Source organism: Falco biarmicus, chromosome 6 (assembly GCF_023638135.1).
Source record: "Falco biarmicus isolate bFalBia1 chromosome 6, bFalBia1.pri, whole genome shotgun sequence".
Lineage (NCBI taxonomy): Eukaryota > Metazoa > Chordata > Aves > Falconiformes > Falconidae > Falco > Falco biarmicus.
In genome coordinates, this window is record NC_079293.1 from 64,953,499 (window position 1) to 64,975,430 (window position 21,932).

Here is a 21,932-nt window from a genome sequence, read left to right on the forward strand (position 1 = left end):
TCTCTGGCATAAACATACTACAGCGAAGGCCTAGGACTGACACCCAGTGGCTTTTAAGGCCCACTGAAATGGCTCAAAACCAGCACTGGTGGCAGCAACACTATCCCAACCCTGTGTTGAGATTACAGCAGGCAGACACAAAGAACTGCCTTGCCCTCTTTGCCCAGACTGATAAATGCTATCTGCAGTATGCCCATACTCCTCCATCCCCACATAGTCTAAGACCCTTCAGCTTTGCAACAACCAGTATTATCTTCATTCCTCAGACTTTCAATTGCTTTTCTTAGTTTTGAAGCTCATCCTTTTCATGGGACACTGTGACCCCCAGCACTCATCACTCCAGACTGATCTCAAATGCAGCAAGTCCACAAAACAGACCAGGCTACCAAGGGGAAACAGAAAACCTTTCCTAGGCATACAGGGATAAACCAGAATTCAGTTTTAGAACTGCTAAACCGAACAGGTGACCCAGCACCACAGGAAAAAAAAACCAAAAAAACCCAAACAACACAACCCTGATACATTCAGTGCATTCTCCTGAAACTCAGTCTTTTCACCAAGACAGTCTCCTCTCAGTCAGCACAGGTCTTTGTTGATAGCAGTAAAGCTTGTGGAGTGAGATGTGCTCCCTGTACTACAGATGGCATCAAAATACAGACTATTAAAGCTGGACCTCAAACACCTACAAGACTGGATCTACTGTCAGATTAATCCCATCCGGAAAAAGCCCTTCCTACCCCTTTACAGCAGTTACTTCCACTGATTTATTCACAGAAATTAAGTGGACATGTGAACCTGCAGACAGTTACATTTCCTTCACAAGTTTATGAAAAAAATATTTAACACAGCAAGCTTTGCATTTCTCTTGCTATAATTGATAGAATTATGTAGATACTGACATGAGAAATTAGATGGTATCAGCACCATTTGCAAGAGAAGGGCTAGTGTAAAGGAGTGTTACTGACGAATACTCCTGAGGTGAAAAGCGTGAAGATGACAAGTAATCTTACAAGAAACCTGCTAACTTCAGGCAAACTGGGTTAAAATAGAAGATTAAGATGAATCTTCAGTTTTGTGGAGGTCAGTCTAGAAAGCAGTTCTTCAGAGGTAGGTTACTGCTAACTTGTCATATCCAAGATTGTCAGACAGGATCTCTTGATGCTGTAAGCTGAAATTTCTTCTTTTCATGGAAGACTCTGGTGTTTTCAGTGTTGAAGTACTTCACGTAACTGAAAGATCCTATTTAATATCCAAAACACAATCGGAAGGGTCTAGCATCACATAATAGGTTCTGGGTGACTAACAACACCTTTATGTAGACATGTATGATTTAAAGGTATTAGGCCTTCAACACTAAACACAAGTTTTTCCTACTTTGGTGACATCACCATTATTACTAGGGCTTTGGAGGTATGGTGAAACTGCAGCCATTATTCCTGTAGGACTGATCACATGGAATTGTGGAAGTTCCAATTATGTTGGTTACAATTATGTTGGCATCCACTTAGCACTGACATTCCTAGCCACTAATTTTTGGTCTAGTTCACTATCCAGATTAGGTACATGCCTACTTTATCTTAAGAGACAAACTTCACCCTGAAGCCTCAGTCTAAGCTTAAGTAGCATAAATGTATGCTAGGAGCAGAAGAAGTAGGAATTGTTTTAATTCAGGGAAATATTTGAAATTATTGAAATAAAAATACAAGTTAAGATGACAGCAAATCTCTGATTGTTAGCTGTTAAGAACAGCTATTATTTTCATTTTTCTTCCTTTAACATGCCGTCTCATTTTAAACTAGCAACACATTAACAGTTGAGATGGACCCCCTACAAGGACAAAGTAGATTTCAGAAGTAAACCAGCTGGTACCAAAAGCATGAAGGGTAGAATTGCTGCATCATCACTACAAACAATTTAAGCGAACTTTTATTGAAGCATTAAGTTGTGGTACAGATATTTTTAAATGATCAAAGTCTAACACCACAGAAGTTATTATAAACACCATACTCCCCCCCATCCTGATCACCCTAGATAGTTCAGTAATCCATTCAACACCTTTCATTTTTATAGCCAAGGCTTATGCTTCTGTTTGTAAGATGTGTATTTCAGTATTACTTGAAAAGGGATCTTCAGTCTACTTTAAGGACCTCAAGCCAACAAACATCACGTCAGCTGGGACAATGTTTAAGCACAAAAAAACCCCACTGGAATATTGGTCCTCAATATTAACACCAAAAAGCATTAGTGCCATTTACAGCATGTAATTGGTAACACTGGTAAAGAACATCAACAATATGCTTAAAAGAAAAAAACAAAAAAAATCAAAGTGTTGCAACCACTTGATTTCTAACCAAGCAGACTTTAGTTTAGAAGCACTGAAAAAGTGCTTCATTTATAAATACGGAAGGAACAAAAAAACACTGCGTCAAACCAGTAAGTCAAAACATTGCAAGGACAAAGGAGGGGGGAAGATAATCTCAATTTTCTAGTTAACATGCTGGTCTCACAGCTGTTAGAACCCCAGTATTTGCAAACATAGCGGAAAGTGTGCCAGCTCTGTAAAGCCTGCATTTTAGTCAATACCCATTAAAGCGACTTTGATTAACACACTTATTCATGCTCTGTGAATAGCATTCTACTTCACTTCTGCCCAGGTGTCCCAGACAGTTCTTGTTCTATGCCTTCACTTAATGCCCTCAAGTCACAGTAAGAGGAACCACCTTAGTAATTAGGAGGAAAAAACAGATGAAGTCACAACACTCAAATACAACATAAGTCACATGCACAACAATGTCACAGGACTGTCACAAGATAGAGGCATTAACTTTGCTTGGAACAACAAAATGAAGCGACACTGGATCAATTTAGAAGCATTCTTTACAGTTAAGAAGTGGTAGGTCATCGGTTTTACTGAGAGTAATCCAAACCAATCACACCCAGACTGGCAAATTCCACTCCTTCACTAGATCTACCTGCCAGTGCTCCAGAGCACCAGCTTCTTCGTCTGACATAATTGGTGATTAGGAAGATGTTTGGTGCTAATATGGACTTGCACTTTGCAAGGCTGTCACATACCTATGCCAAAGCACTTGCATCCTGACTCAGCTCTTCCCTGTCAAGTCTTCGACCTTCTTCAAGTTCTGCCATTGTGTAGCACTGTGACAGCTTAGGGATGCCAACAGATAAATGAGCACTAAGGCAAGATGAAACTTAACCTGTTAGTACCAATACCAAAGTTTCTAGAGGTGAAAGACCAATGCATTAGCCCAGTCCTACAGTATAACTGAGCAAATTCCTATAAGATTTATTAGAGCATGAAACGTCAGTCTGATTTAAAAATAAATCAACCACCACCTGTAGTAGCAAAATAATTTGTAACTGTTGTAAGAACTTTCTCCAAACATGAAAGTGTTAATTAGAAATGTTTTCATTAGAAATCATAAAAGTCTGTCAGAAACTGTTTTAGACTGAAATCACAACATAGATGAAAAAACGAGCAACAATTTAAAAAGAGAACTGTCCCCAGCAAGTAGGTTGAGGGCTCAAGTCTAATGAGGACGAAAGCCCTGTCTGTGGGGAATTTTTGGTGATACCTGGAGAAAAACTATACTGTGTGTAATTCTACCGGAATCATTTTTACAAGTGTTGTAAAGTTTCATACAGTAAGATTTTTCTACATGCACTTCAATTTCACAGCAAGAGTGGCATAGAGTACCTAAACACAGAAGAGAGCATTCATGCAAGATATCTAACTCCTTGATATAATAATGCATACAATTCAAAATGGTTATACTATGATTACACCTAGGGCTTTCCACAACTATAAGGTGGTGGGAGTGGAAAGCATGGCCCCCTGAATCATTAACTAAAAAGCAACCACCACCTTCTATATGGCATTTCTTTTTGCGTTTTTTCTTCATGCTTAATCAACTGTGCTGTTGCTGGCGATTTTTTGTAAAACTGGTAAATACAAAATTATAATCACTGAATTGGGCAATCTGGTGGTCAAGACGTTTAAACCCTTCTATCTTCTGGGCAGAAGAAAACACTGTACGACATTTAGAGCTCTAGAAAACAAAAAAGTGAAAGTTATTTTTAAAATCAGCATTTAGAGATGGAGTAGCACAATACTTATGTGTGGTTCTTGTGATACTGTTACCAACGTGCTTCAAACCCATGCCTGACAGTGCTGCAGGAAGTTTCAATCCCAAGCAACAATTCTGCTCCCTATGTACAGTACTGCTTTTCTATGCAACATTATGGGTGACTGAGCACCTTTCCTATGAGGACAGGCTGGCAAGTCTGAGGGCTGTTCAGCCTGGAGAAGGCTCCCAGGGAGACCTTACTGCAGCCTTTCAATACTTAAAGGGGGCCTATAAGAAAGATGAGGACAAACTTTTTAGCAGGGTCTGTTGCAATAGGAAGAGAGGTAATTGTTTTAAACTAAAAGAGGGTACATTCAGGCTGGATAGAAGGAAGTTTTGGTGGTTTTTTTTTCTTACAACAAGGGTGATCAAACACTGGAACAGGTTCCCCAGAGGTGGTACATGCCCCATCCATGGTCAGGTTGGACAGGGCTCTAAGCAAACTGACCTAAGTGAGGATGTGCCCGCTCATTGCAGGGGGGCTGGACCAGATGACCTTTTAAAAGGTCCCTTCCAACTTAAACCATTCTATGATTTGCTGGCAGCACCACCATTAACCACAGCACTTCAACTAACAGCTGCAGCCAAATCCAGAAAAATGCAAAAGCAATTTATGCCTACACTGCAGTGCAGAGGAAGCCGTTAGAATACTGAGACTGGGCTGCCTTACCACAGTATTTCCTAAGTTTTCTGGAGATCAAGATTTAGTACAAGCCAAGGTAATACTGAGGAATATTTTACTTCCAAAGCAGCTACCATCCAAACAAGAGGCAGTCAGGAAACTAATGCTCCAGTAAACAAATTCTAGCCTTGCTTTTGTTTGCATCTATATGCATTTCAGAGGCTAACAAGCTAATGAAGGAAAACTCACCTGATTAACAAAGAGGGTTGTCACAAATTTTCCTGGCTTGAAAACCTCTACAACTTTTCTAATCAGGTCATCATAAGAGGTCTGACTTATGTTTGTTTCAAAACTAACATAAGAAAACTCTGGTTCTGGAGTGATGTGAATAGTCCAGTAAGTTCCCTGAAAAAAATTAAGCTTATTACTACCACCAAATAATTACTATTTTATTTTAACATTAATTATCAGTAAGTGTAAAACTTACATCCGATTTCATCCCATTCATTGAATACCCACAAGGATTGAACATTGTAGCATCAATAACAGAACCTGGTATCAGGTCACGAATTCCACTCATCTGAAATTAAAATAGAAAAAGTTAAAATTACACCACTCAGTTTATCATTCATCCTTACACTTGTTTACATTTAACTCTGGCAGAATGAACACCAATTTAGGTGACAGAACACCAAAATTATCCCTATAATAAGTCAGTTTGATAATCTGTACCACTGTAGATGAGCTCGCTTTTGCAACCTCTCACTTATGCAGTCACTAAGCACTAAGTTGCCATGTAGATACACCACCTCTTACAGAACCCAGTTGCATACCTCCAAGACAAAGGAACAGCTAAAAATCTAAAACAATTTTTTTCTGCAAGCAAAATGTACAACAGAGCTCCTGTTCAACCAGTATCTACAAAGTGAAGGCTGTTTACATTTACTCAAGTGAGAATACACTTCTTTGTACTCAAGAGTGAAGTGCAATCCCAAGCACTCTCATTTCCCACATGGTACTTGAGCTACAGTCAAATCTCAATAGCAAATACAGTATGCTAATCAAGCCAGATGAAGTCACTGTACTTGCCAGAGAAACATGGTCATGTCACAGGACTTCCCCATTTGTAAAAAGGAGGCAAAACCATCAAGTTATACTTACACATTAAATCTCACCCCCACCCCTCCCAACTATCCAAATGGCTCCGTGATTTAACCTTAATTTTGGTACCTAGATTCCCTTGGCATTCATTATCTTCACTGTAAGTCTTACTCCTCACAATCTCCATCCTTTATTGGAAGTTTCTGAATTGTGGGTTTATTCCTATTCCTCAAATTTTCAGAAGATAAGCTTCCAATCACTCAAAACAATGCAAACTGCTCCTTTCAACAGATTAAAGCAGGAGCACTGAAAATGTGAAGTTACATTCCTGAAAACATTCTGGAGTGAAATCCATTTTACCCCCCAAACATTAACTTGACATTTTCTATGAGATCTTTCCTACCACAAAATAAACCTTGTTGTATTAAGAGGTAGAGTGAAGAATTTTGTTGCCCAATTTCCACCATTCCCCAGAATGCTTAGTTCTCAAGCAAACATACACGAGTGACATCATTTGCAGTAACACCATCTTTCATGTAGAACTGGTCCATAACTACTGGGTCAAGCTCACTCATCAGAATTTCCAGTGTCTGATCAGGCTGATTGGATATCCGACTCTCTGGGAAATCCAGGGTGTACAGGTACCTATATAAGATATAAATAATATAAGTAATAAATATTAGTAGCACCAAGTTCAGTTCTACTGCAAGCCCCAAAGACTTCTAAGTCTTCACATACATACCAGCAATCAGAATTCATACGCCCCATGCAATAAGCTGCTCCATCTAGACAACACAGAAAGTCTCCAGTTAATGTAAAAAATTAGCTTCATCCTATAATTTTACAATAGCAGAAGTCTTTCAAAGAATACTAAAAGGTTCACTGATACAAATCAGCATCTGTATCAAATAACCACACATTTAACTTCAGGAATGTAAAACAAATAATCAGAAAAACCAGCTCCTTCAGTCTGTGGACTAGACACTCCAGTTCAGAGCCTACTAACAAGCAATTCAGATTACAGCTTTACCTATGCACGGACAGAAGCCCTGGTACGCTTAAGCATCTACTTAATAAATTAATGATTAGCCTTTATTTTCAAATAACTTGGGTAAGTACTACAGCTTCATGCTCCTTCAAAAAACTTTTCTGCCAGCCGTTAAAAGTTCAATGTTATTCTTGTAAGTTTTAGACTTTGAAATGCTTAAAATAGATCTTTAGTGGAGGGACTTTCCCAAGAACGCTTATGTTCAGTGTGTTAGTTACCTTAAATTACTATTCTACCTTTCTAATGAGGCTTTTGGGGTTAAGAGCTGGATTCTGCAGACTGACTTACTACACTCCATTTGTAAGTCTGAAGATGACCACAGTTAAGACAAGGTGCTAAAGTATGACTTACCAAAATTAAATTTTAAATCAGTGTCAGAAATCAAGGTAAGTATCTGTAGCTTTTGGTTTTTACACAGTCAAGAGCTTGTGCTGGCTGCAGAACTGCAAAGACTGCTGAATGAACGGCCTGGCAGCCTGTGCCTGTCTGTACTGTACTGCTTGTCCCTTCTCACTTCACATCAATGCTTCACAGAAGCTATGCAACTTTGTTTAAGTTCATGAACTTACTTGGGAAAATTTCATTAAGAAACTCTACTTCTTCCTGGAAATTCCTATGTGGGTACTCCTGGTGGGAAGGCTTCATGAAATTCTTACGTGAATAAAAGAAGCTCTGAAAAAAAAGGTGCATCTTAGATATTGGATATATCCATCCACCTTGAATCAAAAAAAAAAATCTAGATAAATGGAAGTATTATTATAGGCTTTCACAGGACCCAAGTTGCCATTGTCAAGTCACTGCTACCTGTACTTCCATTTCAGAGGCATATGGTTATTCTTATCTTAATTTGTAAGCTACAGGATACAGCTCACTTCAAATTTGTTTTCCACAAGAAAATATCAGTGACTTCAGCACTGACAACACAGGCATGAAGGTCTTTCACCCTTCAAGAACCTTAACTCAAGACAAAAGCACTTTCAAGTTGGCATCCTTTAAGAGGCAAATAGAAGGCTAACTCCTACAGCAGAGCAAGGTATCTTGTATTACAGTTTTCCCATTACGGGAAGTTTATGTAAATAGAAAAGATGTTTCAGAATATTTAATAAAATCAGTGAGTTTGAAGTATCAGTAAAAAGCTTTTTGTACGTTCTAAGGAAGATAGAGAATTTTTGACATCTTACCTGAATTGAGTCAAACCCACTGTACTCCCTAGCAAGCTCCAACAGGGGAACCAGTGCTTGCAGTAAGAGGGTGGTACCACACGTCTTCAAAATGAAACGTCTCTTGGAGACAAACATGCTACTCTCACTGAAAAAAAAAAAAGTGTTAAAAATATAGTAAGTGCTTTATATGAAACAAGCCAGAACATAACTGTTAGATCTTGGTTCTTATCCCAACCAAACGGCATTACTGTGAGTTAACATCCAGCATATGATACATAAACATGCTTGGCAAATGGGTCAAAACCAGTAAGTTTCAGTTAACATTTGAGAGCTGTTATGACCTCCCAAACCAAATATCTGCTGGAAGCATGATATTACACAGCTACGACGCTACAGAGAAAGAGGTACTACATGCATTACATATCCTCAGTCTTAGAGAAATACAAACATGCTGTGAAGTGGGTACACAACATAGACATACAATTTCTTAACCCAGACACAGGACAGGGTCAAACTTGAAATCTGACTCTCAGCTGAAATGAACTCTATGAGAAAGTGAACTCAAAAAAGGCAAAAGCTTTAGCTAAATTGGCTGGGTGTATATTCTAGGAAAACTGGCTACTAGGAAGTGGTAAATCAGCACCTGTCCACAGGAACAGGAAGCCTCATGAGGAGAGTACACACACAGCTATACACTATGCCTTACACAAGATGCAGAAATTAACTATACATAAACTGTGAAGTCAGATACTTAACTACAATCCCACTGAACTGGAGAAAAGCATGGATACTACATCCAGAACACTTCAAACATGCATCACAAGTATCTTCTCACCAAGTAACTGAATAATGAGAATAAAAGTCTAACTTAATTCACTCACTCTGTCTGGAATGCTGTTTAAGAATTCAAAGTCAAGGTTAGACTTCATCCAGTATAGTTGTAACTAGTTAAATTCTCTTCAGGATTTTGTTTTACATATACTAAGCTCATGGAAACAAGACTTCAGCACCTTTTGACTAGCTTGCTCTTAGCCCAACCTTGCCCTCAAGGCAGCCTTTAAGAGCACAAATGCTTCAGGTTTTGTAATCTGAAGTAAGGCAGAGAATGTCAATGTGTCTATAAAGTTCACGTAGAAAAAGCAGGAAACTATTTTGCAAGATGAAAACCATGGCAAAAGTAGCATCCTTCTAGCTGCTGTGCAACAAAAATTCCAAGATGTCAGGGAAGCTGCACTTTTGCAGCCAAGCTAAGGACATCTGAAAGTTGTTCCACTTGATTGCATTAACTGGAGTTAAAGCCGATCTACTGATAAAGTTTTTACTGATCTAGAAGTGACACCTACATGGACTATTTTGCTGAAGTAATCCTAAACCTCTTAACTGGTGAGACATTTACTGCCAAAAAAAAATCTGTGATCAGGTGCAGAAACACCACAGCTCCTTTATCATTTTAGTTGAAGAAAAAAGGCAAACACTGATAACTACAAAGACAGACATTCCCACTACTGAAGAGAAACATGGCATTACTGTAATTAGCAAACCTCTGCAAGTTTTAGTCAGATCCACAGCAGGATCCTAAACCAAGATCTCAGCCAAGTGGATCCCTGATAACAGCTTGAACTTTTGACCTCCTGGAGACTGAAACAATAAGCTAGTGGCTTACCTGAGTACATAAGCTTCCTGCTTGTCAGTTTTTGTCACACTTATGATCAAACAATGCACATTCTCCAGAAGTTTGTCCCACTCAATCCTGTGAAGAAATTATAGAAGAGCACAAACAACATGTTAAACTGAAGCTTTCTGGAACCCTGGGTAAAAAGTACAGCCCAAACAAGACCATAGCTCTTGCCTTCAGTTGCTGGATCTGAGCGCACAAAAGGAGAAGACTTTAATATAGGAACCGTCTCCCACAATACTGTAATATCCAATTCTTAGCTCTTAATAGCTAAGCATTCCTCAAGATCTGTTCGTGTAATCTTCTGCATGAGGACAATTGTCAAGCAGCAACCCCAAGCTTCTAAAGCTTCTAACTAGGCAGATGAAGATAACCTTAAGTCCTGCATCCCACATGCACCAATATAAATTTTATTATGACTGAAGGTATGATGTAGGTTGATTCTCTATTTGCTTCAGTCACAGTAGTTATTGGCAACTACAAGAGTAATAAGCCAGCAAGTTAACATGTTTTATTTGTCCAGATTAGAGTCAAGTTCATAATTTAATTGAAAACCAGTCCTAAAAACTAATACATCTCAATGACCTGAATTCCTCATTTTTCAATCAGGATCGCAGGATTCCTTCTACCTCTAGAAGATACGGAAGACTTGTAACAAGTACTTTGGAATATTACACTTACAAAAAATTAACTAAACTATTTGCATATACACTGCTAGATTTCAGTATAGTGGTAAAGTCTAGCATTTCAATTCTTTACTGTCATTACTCATCCTACAAGGAATTTTATTAAGAAACTAGAAAAAAAGAGCTTATATTAATCCTCAAAACTTCCAAGCACTCATAAGAAATGGCAGACTTTACTTTCATTGTCACTTCAGTCTTTTGTCTACACCAGATTAGTAGAACACAGTCAAATTTGTTAGAGCAGGCAGAAAGAGCTTCCTCAAGCTGCAAAGTCACAAGACTGCCAGCTGCTCTACTTCTCCCATCCCTGCCTTCCCACGACATACCCCACCTGCAGGTTTGTGCTGGCTCTTGCGCTCAGATCTGTCCAACTAAGAAATTTACTAACCCAGCATAAAACTAACCTGCCCATCAGTAGAGCTGGAACAACCAGTTGCAGCCAGAGGCATGAAAAAAGCAATTTTTTCATCCCCAAGCAAGGTATTAGATTGGCTCAGCTGCCTATGTAACTGTCAGCCTAATCCATCCTCAGGAGTCTGACCTCTCTCCCTTTATTGACACTGCAAAAGCTCTACAGCTCTAGGTCAGGGCAGAGCACTCACTGTAACTCTACCGGCAGGGCTACTCCAGCAGCCACCAACCCCTCCGCTTAGAAAACTGGCTGGTTTGCAAAGTTGGAAGTTTTTAGATTCTGTTGTACATGCCACTAGAACACTGAGACGTCCTTTGCCTCCAAACACCCAGCAAATAAATGCCTTCATTTCTCTCACCTGAGAATGCCTCCTTGAAACTCCACTCTATCTTTCCTATTAAACACTGAGTATTTTCCCTTTTAAAGCATGTATTACACTAAAGCAGTGTATTTATACAGGAGTCAACCAGAATATACTTAGACACATGCCATAGCCTCCTTTTAGATGAGACTAAAGCTATTAAAAACAAGATTAATAGAATCCTATGTATCTTGAAGTCCCTCATAATTAAGTACCCGTCTGAACAAGTTTATGAACTCTTTGATATAACTGGAAACTTAAAAATCAAAGCAAGGTTTTCCCTACTGACCATTAGTGAATCTTGATGAAATACATTTCTGCAGCTACAGACATGACAGCACAGACCACTCAAATCTGCATGTCAAATTAAAGAAGTTTGTTTTACTGCTCAGATAAGAGTCCCACACATCTATTCAGCTCTAAACTTACATCATTGACTAGGTTTAGCTCTGTTCCCAATACTCAGGTTTACATGAAAATGCAAGTGTCTGCTCATCTTTGAAAAACCTGGTAAATGCAGAGAGCATAACTGTGTATCCTGTATTTTAGATAATGTTTTAAACACTCCTAGACAATCACAGTTTTGCTGAGAAGGGGACTGAACGATTTAGTTTTCTCTGGAAGCTACAGCACACCTGCACAAATTTGCCAGCCTTACTATCTTCCCTCTAATATCCTATTACACTCTTCCTGTAAATTGAACCAGGTAATGTGTTAACTTGTTCAAATCACTCTGGTACCACTACTGATTTTGTCTGCCATTAAAGAAACAACCAGCATCTGACACAGCACTTACGAAAGCAGAGGTAAAATTCCCTTACGCTGCCTGATGCTGAGCTGCAGTAACCCCATTTGCACATTACTACAAATCTGATTTTGCACTTGTCTAAGTATTAAAGGGTATGTAACTATCTTAGGATTCACGGGAGCATAGGTCTCAGCCTTCACAAGCTTCTTACCTGGTCAGACAGTCAAAACCTCAACTTTACGTAGACAAGTGAGAATTTTCTTTGGTAGTACAGTTCTGTGCAGGCATTTCAGGAAAACTGCTCATTTTCTTTTCAATCACATAGAGGAAGATGTAACAATTTTGGTGTTCAAGCAGTCTAACAATGAAGGTTAAAACTTTGCTCAATTCTTCACTATTCCACTGCAGAAATGTAGCTAAGCATATGCTAAGTGTTCACGCATTCAACCTTTACAGGAACACAGGGTAAGTTCACCATTTCATCTGAATACAGTAGCACTAAGGAAAAAAACCTACATGTTGAGAAATATACAAGATGTCAGACTTGATCCAGAAGCATACATAAACCAGACTGACATAAGGTTGCAACATCCAGGATCAGACTTTGCCACATTGGGGAGAAGGTTTGGACAGATACTGGCCTGTATCTATATGCATTTTTAAGTAGCACAGAAAACTACAGAAAGGCTGCTAACATGCTGGATTTAGTCTCTATATAATCTATTTAAGCAAGATGACCTTAGTATTTGACATTTTCCATTGTTTAAAGCACAGCTAAGGAGGAACATCTGGGACTACTTTGTACCAAGCAGACCGAGTTCACTAGAAGTCTAGTTCTTGCATTTCTTCCTTTAATCTGTATAATTATTTAAGTGTTACTAGTTAGAGTCAAGCAATGTCCACCCACATTTACTGTGGAAACAAAAATTCACCTTAAAAAAGTATTTCAGTGGTTATCAGTACATGTTTTGCAGCTAATCCCATTTTGGTTTTGGCAAGTAAAAATCCTCCAAGTCAGTAACCATGAAATACTGGAAAACATTATTTCATAACTGAGTGAAGTTTTACCTGGGAAGTAAAGCCTCCAACTGAAAAGGCAAAAACCAAGACACCAGTTCTCAATAAAACAACTACTTCCTAAATTATTTCCTGTAGCCAGGTATCAGGACAATCCCAAACTCTTTGCAAACAGCTTTCCTATACTCAAGCCAAGCATACTAGAATATGATGCATGAGAATCATTGGTAGCCAAGTAAGTTCTGTAGCAGACATGCATCCATTGGAACTCCAGACTGAAAAAGCATGAGACCAACTCCTTGCTGTTACGTAGGCTTATTGCCCACTTCACTCCAAAGCTGTAAGTTCCTGTTTCTGAAATTTCAAGTAACTGCCACCTAATGAAAAATTACATTTCTCCAATGGGCAAGCACCATGCCCATCTTAAATGGTTACACATGCTCAGAGAACACCAAATAAAAACAGAATAAATCTATGCAAGTGTGAAAAACTGTCCATGTTTGAATGGTAGAAAGCTACTTGTTCTATACTTGACTAGGAGAATGTGCAAAAAGAAAATACCAAGTTTAGCAATCTACTCCTATACTGCAATGTTTAGTGCCTTATGAACTCTGACTTGTTACCAGAGTGCAAGTGACTTCCATTCAAACTGCCACCCAGCTATGTCAGTATGGTAAACCTATCAGAACTGAGAGGCATTTTAATTTATTTTCAGGAAGTACACTTACACTGAGTAATGAAATGAACAGTCAACAGTTCTCAACCAAGTTCCAGACCATCACATTTGCTCCTCTATTTCCTACTTCTGAAAGAGTAAGCAATGAATCAAGTTTTCCTTGCCAATTAAAACTACATTTCTGAATGCAAGTTACTGCTCTGTTCTGAGCCTTTACCTTCAGGGGTAAACCAAGTTCTTAACACAGGAGTCAAGCACCCCAAGCAGTAGCACAACACTGCTGCTTCAGGCCCACTGGGAAGGGGTAATAAGAATTTAGAGACTGGGAACTACATCAACAACTCAGTTCCTACTGGCAATTAACAGCCTCCAGAAGCATCCCATCTCACCATCCCAGTAACTGTACCTTGCTAATACCACCACCACTGGGAGGAAGAGATGTTTTGCAATGGGGCTGCAACTCTTAAGAAATACACCCTATGGAACTTCTAAAGACAGCTTAAACTGTATACATACTCTTGCACAGCTCTTCATTAAAACAGAAGAGCCGACAAGTCTGCAGTGAAGTAGTAACAATCCTTATCTTGTACTTTCTGTAAGACCTTGTTTTAAAAATCAAGCATTCAACTGCAGAACACTTTTATTCCTTCACCTGTTACCTACCAGGTGCTTTTTTTAGGAGCCAATAGATACAACAGTTACCTCATCAGCAAGCTACAGTTAAGTAGGTACATTCCTGCCAATACCATGATCCAGTATGGTCAAACTTATGTCTTGTCTAAACTGCCTACACCAAGATGTAGCCGAGGGGCACCAAAGCTGGTGAAATACGAGTATCTGCAGCACTGCAACAGTAGTTTCAAGCATCCTGAAACAGGCAGATACAGTACAGACCAAATACACAGAAATCACAAGCTTTTTAAAGCATCTACTAGCAGGCTATTTCTCTACAGACAGCTGCATGTGAATTATTTATTAGAGTTCTAACTTGGTTTATAAATTGCTGTTTAAGATTGATTATCTTGAACTATGTTCACACCCTGAGTTCAGGTACTGGCAACTCGGTATTTTTACTTCAGCAGTATCTGTGGAGTGCACAAACCCCACACACCCTCTATATGCTCTCAACATAGATATACAGAAAGACTGCCTGCCATCTCCCTTATCTTAAACTTAAGAAACTCTCCAGGGACATGAACTTAATCTTGAATTAAAGACAGGCACCGGAATAGAAAATTGCAGCCACATAAAGTGATCCTGAACAGTACTCCTCACAAAATACTTCTTACCTAGAAAGTGTTTAGCCAGCTACTAAAGAAAATCACACCAAAATATTTCAGCAACAGCACAAAGATAGCCACTGACAGTGCTTTAAAGGTTGCATATTTCTCCCGGGGCAGGCCTTTATCATTATTGCAGTTACAACAGTATACATGGACTGGCAACTCCATCCTTTACATCCAAAGCTATTCAGCGTCTCAAAGGAGAACACATACCTGCCACCCAAGGTGTTTAAGAAAACATGAGCCCCAAAGAGGTACATCATGGCTTCACCAAGACTTACAGGCAACATTCAGGGCAAGTCTGAGTGTAACCTTCTCCAAAAGGAACATGCTGTAAGGCAGCAATTATCTACCATAAGCCTCAAATCTTCCTCTTCTCCTGGGCGAGTCAACAGTCACTAATAAAGCCCTTCTCGGAATATACCAGTAGCTACGTATTTTTTTTTTTTTTTTTAATCGGATGCTCTATCGAGTCTCACGCTAAGTGACCAGATCTTTGACAGGACGTGACTAATCAAACTCTTTAGCAGTTTCAGTGGTAAGGCAGGAAGATATCAAGAAGCTTTCAACACATACTAACTTCCTGCAAGCAGTATCACAACCAGGAACAGTGTGTAGAAGGGCTTGCTTCCTTTGTGTGAAGCCATTCTTTACAGTTCAGAGGTACAAGCAAACATTTTACCTGTCATTTTGAACTTACTTGCTAAAATCCAGTTTATGAATACCACTTCTGAAGAGGCAAGACTGCATTCTTGCATAAAGTTCTCCAGATTACACTTCTTCTCCATGTAACACTCAGCAAGTACCAAGTGACAGAAGCCCCTATCCTGGCACAGTCCTGCCTACCCTGCCTTCTCCCCAGTCTCCACACAGAGTAATGTTTGTGAACTCTACACGGTTGTTCCAGAGCACTGCAGGAGCAAGAGTAGAATGGGGCTCACTGACCAGCCTCCCTGTACCTTCACTGTTTTGATAAAACAGTCAGGTAACACTGCCACAATCCTAAGGACTGGGGGAAGGGGTAGAGGTGCAACAGCACTGCAGCAGTGAGTTGAGTCAGGCTATAGGGTGCAGCACAACACAAGTATTTACAGGACTCCCATCAGATGCATGACTGTATTTGGTGCTTAGAGATTTTCATGTAGCACAGGATGAGAACCTCAGCTCAACCTGTACTGCTTACTACAGCACTGGTTTTTCTCTAGTTTCTTGCTTGCCCACATGGTTTAGACGAGTAGGAAGCACATTAAAGGTCCATAAACAAGCTTATTTCAGACCCTTCTTCAGGGTTCAATGCTTGAGATAGACTTGTTTAATATTTGCATCATTAGCCCGCATTTCAAACTCCTGTACATTCAACATCATAAGCCTTGAGATGTGAAATGCATAGTTGCACATCATCTGAAGGAATAACCAGCTTATTTTACTGTGGGGACACCAAATATGCTACTCATCACAACTCTAGGGCTGGCAGCATCATGTTTGCAGCAAACCTGCCTTATTTTACACATCCTTTAAGGCTATTTTTTATAAAGTTCGCTTTACAAAGCATAGTGAGAACAAGTACTACAGTTAAAGCAAATTATTTCAAGACCACAAAAATGTTCATTCCACTTTAGAATACGAGTAAGGTAGGCACCTTCAGATGCTTGCCATTATGTCAACCACAAGACCTGTTCCCCCCCAAATCTTAAAAGCAAAGTAAAGCCCATGTTCAATACTTGAATCTTTTAGTTGGGACCTTTACTGAATGTATTAGAACAGTAAGTATAGGTATCTTCTGTACTATTTCAGACCTATCTGAATTCTTCTCTAGAAAGCAGGCTTGCCCATAGGAGGAAAAAAATGGAAAAAGTTTAATTGCATTAGTTGACTAACTTTTTTCCTATTTTTTTTTGTTGGTGATCTCCAGCAAAGACTATAAAACATCTAATCCCTAGCAAGCACATGCAACATGCAAATTTTTAGCTCTGAACACCGGCTTAGTCATTCAGTAGATGAATGGCTCACATTTCACTACTAAGCAGGTGTTACAATACAAAAGGCAAGCTCAACTGGTTTGCAACTTGATTCTAATTTAGCTGTTGTTCTACAGTTTCAGCTTTGATTTCAAATTCTGTTCAACACAAACTAGTTTATTACATTACCTTTATAAAATTAGCATAATAGGATATATTCTGTTTCATTTGCATCCATCAACTGTAATAATTTAATTCCAACAATTTTCTAAAATGAATGTTCATAATACTTAATTTCATGCTAGCAACACACCAACACTGATAATTACTCCCGGACACAGGTTAACTGCAATTTTCAGTCACATCACAGCTTCCTACTGGAGAAGTACAAAGCTTCAACTAGCATCTTGTCTTAAGAGCCAATTAACACAAAGGCCTTCAAAGCTTGCTCAGCTTCAAAAGTGTTAAAGACCACATGTTCAACAGTTAACAGTTTTTATCTACTCTATTAAAACTTTACAGCCATATCTAAACCTTACAAAGGAACTGTCACAGTACCTGCCTTAACTGCATTAAATGCTTTTGAGCAGTTTTAAGAATTAAGTTTGCACTTTTGTAAACACAAATCTGAGCTCAAACAGAACACCAGAGACCATGAATGTGTCAGTGAGGAAAACATCTGCAGAATGCTTTTTTTAATTAGATCTGTATATTCCAACACCAGCATATTAGCAGTCAAGTGTTTTTGGAATCTTTCCATTTGAAGTCAAACACAACAGGAATCCTGAAGTGGCCTCATAACTCAGATCACATGCACATATCTCAACTAGGATTTGCAATAAGTCTTCCAGGATTGCCTGGATATTACCACAAGGTATCAATTTGTATAGGTATCTGCTACACCATTAAACCTCAAAGAAATGTATAACCGCATCTGATGATTTCCATGTTAAGCACATTATTCAAAGAGGGCCAAATAGCTTCAAGTCAAACACTTTCATGAGCAAACCACCTCATTACACCAACAGGTCAAAGGTAAACATGCATTCTGTAATACTTCTGGCATGGTAGAAACAAAGCTTCCACTACCCATGAGCTAGTGGTGTATACATATACACACATGCACACGCAGCACGGGCTACTTGTTACTTCAGGAAAGGCATTTACCGGCCCATTGGCAATTCAGATCGTTGCATAGCTAACTCTTCCAATATATACACACAGGAAACACCAAAAGAAAAGACTAATAGCATATGCTAAGTATGCCTTTGAACAGAAACACCACCGTTATTAACATATTCCAAACATTGAATACATCATGACAACCTCCCTGACCTAAGACCACTGGGTAACAGCGATACAAAAAGATCTGGATACTCTGAAAACACCGGATCCTCCAGCTACCATTCTGAAAAGTTAAAGTTCACCATATTGGTATTTAACTACCAACATAAGTATAACCTTCAGATCTGCACTGTATAGTTGAGGCAAGCCTTTTTTTCAACTATGTCGGCTGATTACACCTACATATCAATCTTGTCATCTTTACCAACCCATATACAGTCCTGGGTCCATAAGCTGATCCTGCTTTGTGCTTCAAGCTCACAGCTACCGTTTCCCGACACTTCCAGGGCACTTGTGCCAGGACACAATTTTCTGGAGATGTACAGTTGGACCCACTATTGCAAATCACAAGTTCGGGCATTCCAGTCTTCCCAGACCACCTCCCTATAAAATACTGCACTGGTAATCTCCAGGAAAGACATTTCACACCCGCCTTGCCCTGCACGGTTTCAGAGACGACCGGCGTGCCGGCAGGTGGCCATCAGCTACCGTGCCGCCTAACAAAGGGCGAGCAGGCACACCTCCGCGGCAGGAGGGGAGCTGCCCTCTCCCAGCGAGGCCCGGGCGCGGAACACGTGTGCGCAGGCGGCCGCGCAGGCCCCGGGCCCGCCCGCCTCCCGCCCCGGGTGGCAGCGAAAGAAGCGCCAGCACATTCCTCACATGCCCATTGGGTGACAGGCGCGGGCCCACCCCTCCGCGGCGCCCGGCGCTCATTGGCCTGAACTTGTCAATGGGGTGGGGGGTGGGGGGGAGGAAAAAAAAAAAGAAAAAGAAAAAGAAAAGAGGCAGCGCGAGCTGGGAGCGGAGCCAAGAGACTCACGTGTAAATCGTGGCTCCAGCCACACTTGTGGGGGAGGGACACCCCCCCTCCCCGCCTCGCCACCGGGTGGGTTCCCGCGCACCGCTCGCTGCCGTCCCCGAGCGCCGCTGTGTGAGCCTGCCCAGCCACACGGTACCGGAGGTGGCGGCGAAACCGGCCATGTGAGGGAACCATCAATCCTCGTCGCGACAGCGAGAGGGATCTCCCCTGTCCTTCACGAACCGGGGATGCGATTCCTATTGCCCCACTCCCCGCAGCGCAGCACAGCCGGTCCCAACGGGCAGGTTCTCCGAGCCTTCCCATCCCGAGGCTGCCGGGGTCAGGAAGCCCCGCCGTGAAGGGACTTACCGCGGCTCCCCCCGCGAGCGTGGCCAGCCGCCACCGGCAGCCGCAGCGTGCGCGGAGCCTTGGTGCAGAGGGGTGGGCGCCGCTGCCATGCCCCCGGCCGCCAGCGGCACTGCGACACTCCACCAGCCGCCTCCAGCCGCAGGCACTCCCGGCCGGCGCGGCACACGCCCGGCTCCCCCCGCCACCACATGTTGCCAGCACGGACCGCACGGGGCTGCACGCGGTGGCGGCACGGAATGGCTTCCGCCCCCCCGGCACCGCCACCCGCCACCCCGCCCGCCCGGGACCAGGGGAAGCTCCCTGCCTCCGCGGGCCGGCGCCGCAGCCTTGCAGGGCGGGGGGTCTCTGGAGGGCAACGGAAGGTCACCCCCTGCCCTCCCGCGGGTGCGGGGACGCTGCGCCGGCTGACGGGAGAGGCCAGTGCTGTCACCGAGGGAGGGGGGAAGGAGGCCGCCTGCCCGCCGCGCGCGGCCGTTGCCACCAACCGCTCTCCCGAGCCACCCCGGAACCAGCCCCCATCAGCGCTGCCGCCAGCCCGCGCACGGCCATTCCCCGGCCCCCGCCCCGCCCGCACTCTCGCCCGCCGCCTCCCACCCAGCGCCGCCACCGCCGCCACCACGCCCGGGCCCCGCGCGCGCCGGCCATCCACCGGCCCCTCCCGCCCGCTCAGGGCAGCGCTCCCGCCCGCCGCCTCCCCGGCCGTTAACGGACCTGGGTATGGTGCGAAGATCGCCGGACCCCTTGCTCTGGTGCGGCTCCTGCTGCGCGGGCTGCTGCCGGGCGAACCACACCTCCAGCAGCTTCTCGGTCCCTTCGAAGAAGTGTGCACCGTTCTCCTTCATGGTGAGACAACTCGGCAACCAACAACCACAGAAATTAACGACAACCAAACTACCGCCCCCGGCCGCTACCGTTCGCTGCTGCACGGGCCGCGCTGCCGCCGCCGGGTCCTAGTCCGTCCGGGCGCGTTTCACCTTCTAGGGAATTTGTTTAATATTAATTTACAGAAGAAAAAAAAAAAAAGGTTTTTTTTTTTAAACCAGCGAAAACCACCCGGAGTGCGCGGCGGCAAATACGGCGTGAGCGTGTGTGAGAAGATTACAGTCCGAGCGGGGGTGCGGGCGGGCAGGCGATGCGGTTCAGTTCCTTGTAGTCCGTGTGTTCCCCTGTTACAGAGAAGAGCGTTGAGCGAGCGCTAGCTAATGTCGCCGGCCATACTGTGTAAGCGAGCGGTTAGTGCGCACGCAGCCCCTTTTATACCTCGCAGGTAACCGCATCACGTAGGATTGCGCTCGCCATTGGGTGGCCGCCGCTCGGGCCCGCCCTTCCCTGCTTCCTATAGGACGGCACTGACGCCTGTCAAGGCATATGCCGGTTCCTCTGGCCTACGCCCGCTGCAGCCCGTCCGCCCGCCCGCCGGGAGCGGGGATCGGGGAGCGCGGGCGGTGGCAGGGCTGGGGCAGCGCCCGGGGTCGGGCCGTACCGTGCCGTGCCGCGCCGCCCCGCCCCCGGGGGTCGCGGGGAAGCGCGGCCTGTGGTCGGTAGTGAGCGATCCGGCGGGGGGGGGGCGGGGTGGGGGTGCGAGAGGGAGCTGGGCTGAACATGGCCGAGCGACCACGGGGGAGCAAACTCCGACACAAGTACGCGCGCAGTAAAGAGCAAGCTCGGAGTAAAGCCCCTTCCCGGGCCCGCGCTGCAGCGCTCCCTCTGCCCCTAACGCTGCTTTCCCTCTGCGCCTCCTCAAGCGTGCATCGCTGCCTGGCAAAGAGGAGGCTTAGCGAGGCGTTCCAACGCAATTCTCGCTCCCCCCTTCCCTTCGAGGAGCTCTGTGTGTGTGACCGAGGAGTAAGAAGTTAGTTACACGTGTGTGGCAGGAGAAGCGAGTGCCTGGGGAGGGCATGTGTCTGCGGGCACCATACAGAAGGGGAGGCGACTGCCTGCTGGGAGGAGGGGGTGTATGTATGTGTGTAAATATGCGACTACCAGCGGTCTTTTTTATTATATCTAGAACAAATTGTTGCAGACTAACCAGCTTTCTGGTCGTTGAAAACATCTTTCATCGATACTATTCTATCTTATGGCCCAGAATTGCTGTATTCTTCCTAGTAAGGAAACCCTCACTGCAGACCAAATGACCAGAGAATCCTGTCTGCCCCAACGAGCTTACAGTACAAACCAGAGGACAAGCAGCAGCAGATGGCTGAGGACAGATGAATGAGTCCCTACCAGGAGACAGTGAGAGATAGTATCGGCCGACATAAGAGGCAGTGGGCCTGAGTGACTCATTGAGCCAGTGAGTCATTCCTGAGGCAGCTGGATGTGAATCATTCCTAGGTGGCTAGTTGCCACTGTATGCAGCCTTACTGCAGCCTTAATGCAACCATATAGAGGGAAAAGCGATATAACACAGCCTTATTGAGGGAACAGAAAACATGTTCTCCAGTGCTGTGGTTTCAATGGGTCTTAACTAAACTTTGTGTAAGTTCTTACTACCATGAAAAGCCAGTCTTCCTTTCTCAACTGCT

The 21,932-nt window shown here is 43.0% G+C and overlaps 1 protein-coding gene across 2 annotated transcripts; it reads right to left on the reverse strand.

Annotated features, from left to right (window-relative positions):
* Window positions 1–1,908: 1,908 nt before the first annotated feature.
* Window positions 1,909–20,643, reverse strand: AMD1 (adenosylmethionine decarboxylase 1). 2 transcript variants are annotated; one of them, XM_056343122.1, is made up of 9 exons: window positions 20,119–20,643; window positions 9,743–9,829; window positions 8,098–8,224; window positions 7,486–7,588; window positions 6,611–6,653; window positions 6,369–6,513; window positions 5,255–5,347; window positions 5,017–5,172; window positions 1,909–4,067 (listed from the first exon to the last, which is right to left on the reverse strand). In XM_056343122.1, exons 1-9 carry the CDS (start codon window positions 20,247–20,249, stop codon window positions 3,927–3,929), a joined length of 1,026 nt encoding a protein of 341 aa, XP_056199097.1. In that variant the 5' UTR covers window positions 20,250–20,643; the 3' UTR covers window positions 1,909–3,926. The 2 variants fall into 2 exon arrangements, with proteins under 2 accessions (XP_056199097.1, XP_056199098.1); XM_056343123.1 differs by lacking the exon at window positions 20,119–20,643 and adding an exon at window positions 12,173–13,735.
* Between the last annotated feature and the right edge of the window lie 1,289 nt (window positions 20,644–21,932).

Coding starts and splice junctions, on each gene's coding strand:
- AMD1 (XM_056343122.1), bottom strand. CDS start 20,249: ATGAAGGAGAACGGTGCACACTTCTTCGAAGGGACCGAGAAGCTGCTG. Junction 9,830..20,118: donor GATCTTCGCACCATACCCAG/GTCCGTTAACGG, acceptor ATTTCTTCACAG/GATTGAGTGGGACAAACTTC. Junction 8,225..9,742: donor CAGGAAGCTTATGTACTCAG/GTAAGCCACTAG, acceptor TTTTTTTTTCAG/TGAGAGTAGCATGTTTGTCT.